The sequence below is a fragment of the Triticum aestivum genome, chromosome 3A (genome assembly GCF_018294505.1).
Source record: "Triticum aestivum cultivar Chinese Spring chromosome 3A, IWGSC CS RefSeq v2.1, whole genome shotgun sequence".
Lineage (NCBI taxonomy): Eukaryota > Viridiplantae > Streptophyta > Magnoliopsida > Poales > Poaceae > Triticum > Triticum aestivum.
In genome coordinates, this window is record NC_057800.1 from 18,036,702 (window position 1) to 18,040,357 (window position 3,656).

The 3,656-nt window shown below is 44.2% G+C and overlaps 1 protein-coding gene across 2 annotated transcripts; it reads left to right on the forward strand.

The window, feature by feature from the left end:
* Positions 1-1,056: 1,056 nt before the first annotated feature.
* On the forward strand, positions 1,057-3,438 carry LOC123059895 (E3 ubiquitin-protein ligase SINA-like 7). 2 transcript variants are annotated; one of them, XM_044482433.1, is made up of 4 exons: positions 1,057-1,327; positions 1,747-1,988; positions 2,231-2,431; positions 2,541-3,067. In XM_044482433.1, the coding sequence occupies exons 2-4, from the start codon at positions 1,854-1,856 to the stop codon at positions 2,574-2,576; spliced, it is 372 nt and encodes a 123-aa protein (XP_044338368.1). In that variant the 5' UTR covers positions 1,057-1,327; positions 1,747-1,853; the 3' UTR covers positions 2,577-3,067. The 2 variants fall into 2 exon arrangements, with proteins under 2 accessions (XP_044338368.1, XP_044338367.1); XM_044482432.1 differs by having other exon boundaries at positions 2,231-3,438.
* Positions 3,439-3,656: the final 218 nt, after the last annotated feature.

A 3,656-nucleotide genomic window follows, 5' to 3' on the forward strand; every position in this document is an offset into this window, starting at 1 on the left:
GAAATATATTTTTCTATTATATATCTATATATTTGATATTGTAGATTTAGCACATTTTTCTATATTTTTTTATCAAACTTTAAAAGGATTGGCTTAGAAAAATCCTAGAACTTTGACTATTTTGGAACGAAGGAAGTAATACATAGCAGCAGGTGTTCTCGAGTGGGGCATTTTGGAGCTGAACCTCCATGTAGACTGAAATTTTTGTAAAATTCAAAATTCAAACTTCCTAGTTTCAAAAAGATCAGAAAAAAATTGTACAAGTAAACAAGGATCTGATGTGTATGTTTGTAAAATTTCAAGGCAAAATAGCTTGAAATGCGATCTGTGCAAAAACAACAAACTCATGCACTTTGAGCATGAATCGTGCATCTACCGAAAAGCCTCAGATTTTTTTGTGTGTAGCACCACTTTTAATGTATTTCGTCCTAAAAATTTATACACTTGTGCATTATATCTCAAATTATATGTGTATTTTTTAAATGAAACGTGCAAATTTGAATTTTGGTCATTTCAAATTCGGCATCCATGGAAGCCGAGCTCCATTGAGCATTTTCAGAGTTCTAGTGGTTTGTTGGTACAGTAGCAATCAAACTTTGTTTACTTTTCATCATAGAAGAATTTACGATTGCCCTTTTCCCCTTTCGCCACTTCTTTCCAATGTCCATCCTCCAGCCGCTGCTCCTCCCCAATCTACATCCTCCGTCCGTCCCTCCTCCGCAATCTCTATCGTCCTAACATGGACATGTAAAATTTGACCATGGCTACCCCGACGCAGTTGCGCCAGGGCAGTGATGCTCGCTTGAAAGGTTTCTCCGCCGCTCAACGCACTCTCACACCGTCATCAGAGGTGTGTTCCAGGCTGCGGCTCTTAGCAAGTGTATTGATTATTTTTTTTGTATACACTTCTAATTTAATATAACAGCAATCTTTTTTTTTCCTTCTGTTCCGTTGCAACGCGCGAACATTACACGGGTAAAAGAAAAGTTGAATTCATCAAAGTACACTCAAATACCGGGCCCATATCAGGCACAGCCCAGCCCATTATTTAGCCTCGGCGCTCCTTCCTCCCAAACCCAACCCTCGCTTCTCAGAGAAAGAGGGGGAAAACCCAAACCCTTGCCGCCGTCGCCGGCGCTCTCGCTCCCTCCTCCGCTCCGCTTCTCCCGCTCCCACCGGCCGGCATCGGATCGACGAGCGCGCTGTCCCATCCGAGAGCTCACCGGTAAGGGAGCAGTGGCCTCTTCTTCGACGGCGGCCTCGAGGCCGGCCATGGCGACTAGGTCTTGCAGCGGATAGACCCCGAGGCCACCAGGTACTAGTTCAGGTACGGCCGCGCTGCATCCCTCCCGATTCGGAACTTTCCTCCGTCGCCAGCGTCGCGTTGCTAATGCCAATGCCCAATTTTGAACCGGAATAAAGCCCTTCTTTTTACTGCTTCTCTGTCAGATTACTCGCATGTGCATCCTTAGTTCGTCACTGTTCTTATTATTATCCCAGTAACGTGGCAATTCAGCTCAATATTTACTGTCCCGAAACAAGAGAAATAGCAGATGTGAAATCGTGGTACTCCACCACTCGATTAATTTGCCTGTCGTGTGTAATTTGTGCTTGTGCTGTTGCTTTTCCTTTGCTATCTTGGCCCCAAACAATTACAGTACCTTTCTAGCTTATTATGCCTACCACACCAGTGTCACTTCCAAATCCATGAATTTTATCAGTATATCTTGTGGTCTTGTGGAACAGGCCGGAGAAAGGAGCGGTGGTTTCAGGTTTGGATCTTGGTTTCGGTCTGTAGTACCAGCAGCAACCAGCAAGCAATTTAGTTCTGGTACACTTGAGTTTTGTTGGCGATGGACGGCAGTAACTCCAATAAGAGGAGAGATGAAGCTCCGAGAGAGGGAGACCGCTGGATGGACGTCAGAATACTGAAGGAGACCCTTGACTGCACAGTCTGCTTCGAGCACTTCAGGACTGAGATTTATCAGGTAGATGCACTAAGTATATGTACATATTGACCTGTTTTGAACACAAGCTTTTATTTCATTTCTTATAAAGATCAACATAAGAGAAGACCTTTGACGAATTATCATTGTACGTAACATAATAGCCATGGTAGCTGAAATAATGGAATGTGTAGCAGTAACCTATCTTCTTGATGCAGTATTCATTCTTTCTTATGTTAATAGTTATTCTCATGGGGACCCAATTAATCATTTCGTTTCCACAGTGTTCTGTTGGGCATTTCATATGCTCGTCTTGCCGCGACAAGATACTGGACAAGAAGTGCCCCACATGCTCTATCAAAACTTCCTTCAAGCGCTGCTTTGGGATGGAACATGTCGTCCAGTCGGTCGCATTTCCTTGCTCCAATGCCAAGTATGGATGCAGAGAGGGTCACGCATACTATCAGAAAGAAGGACATGAGCAGGTATGCCCGTATGGCCCATGCTTCTGCCCAGCGTCCGACTGCAGCTTCACTGGGCTGACACACGAGCTCCTGGACCATCTCACCATCTATCACATGTCTCCATGTACAGACCTCCCATATCATGGGACGGTGGCTCTCCGCTTAGAACCGGGCATACATGTTCTGGCACCCCGCAACAAGGGCAACAACCATTTTTTCATGCTCAACATGGAGCCAGAGCGTCTTGGATATGCTATCTCAGTCGTCTGCGTCCAACCTAATGCTACGGAACCCAAGTTCACATGTAGTATGAGTTATGACTGCTCTGGGACAGGTTATTGTGGAAGTGCAAGTTGCCAAATAAAAAGCTCTACACTCTCTGATGGGCTACCGACGGACTACGACTTAATTCCACCCAAGAGAAAGATTTCTGGTGATCGAAAATTTATCATGCTCAGAATCACCATTCATCAAGCTTCAAGTGTCAGCAAATCCCATGTTAAAGGAAAGGGCCTGACTTCCACTCCATTGACCCTGTTTCCTCGTCGTTCTGATGATGATGGCGATATAGTCTGCAGATCCTGTATTGAAGGAAAGTGCCCGACTTCCTCTCAAAAGCTACTGTTTCCTGATTATTCTTCTGATGACGATGATGATGTGCCTTCAAGATTCGAGCGTGCTCTCAAACGGGTGTCCCTGCTTGATTAATAGGCCGATTGATGATGTACCTTCAAGGTCCGATCGTGCTCATGTATGCTAGAGATTTAGCGTTGGTGTGTGGACGCCGTTAATAATATGCCTGGGTGGGTTTCACCATTCTGGTTCCAGGATATATGTATGACGAGAACCTGTATGATCTGAGTATCGGAGCTGTTTTGACCTTCTTTATGTGTTTTGTTGTCCGGAACTCGTGCCGTGGCATGTGAGGCTGCCCTTGATGTACTAGAAAAATATTATGCTATGTCGGTACATTTGTATCGATGAACCACTAACTTGGAGTTATCCTGTTTTATAATCTTGCACCATAACAGTGATGCCCTCTCTTTCAGTTTCTTTGTGCATTCATGAGTTCCCAATGTTGCATATATTGCATATATCGGCAATATCAATGAAATGAATTGTCTTTCTGAATCATAGGAATATTTTTATTTACTTGTGTGCACAAAAACCAAGCTAGGCATAGTGATAATACTGCCAGGCACAATACTGCCTGCTACTATATGATGGCAAAATTGTAACAGGTTAC

Excerpts from the sequence above, each read along its gene's own strand:
- LOC123059895 (XM_044482432.1), top strand. The coding sequence starts at position 1,854 with ATGGACGGCAGTAACTCCAATAAGAGGAGAGATGAAGCTCCGAGAGAG. Across the intron at positions 1,989-2,230 it reads TCAGGACTGAGATTTATCAG|TGTTCTGTTGGGCATTTCAT; the intron begins GTAGATGCACTA and ends TCGTTTCCACAG.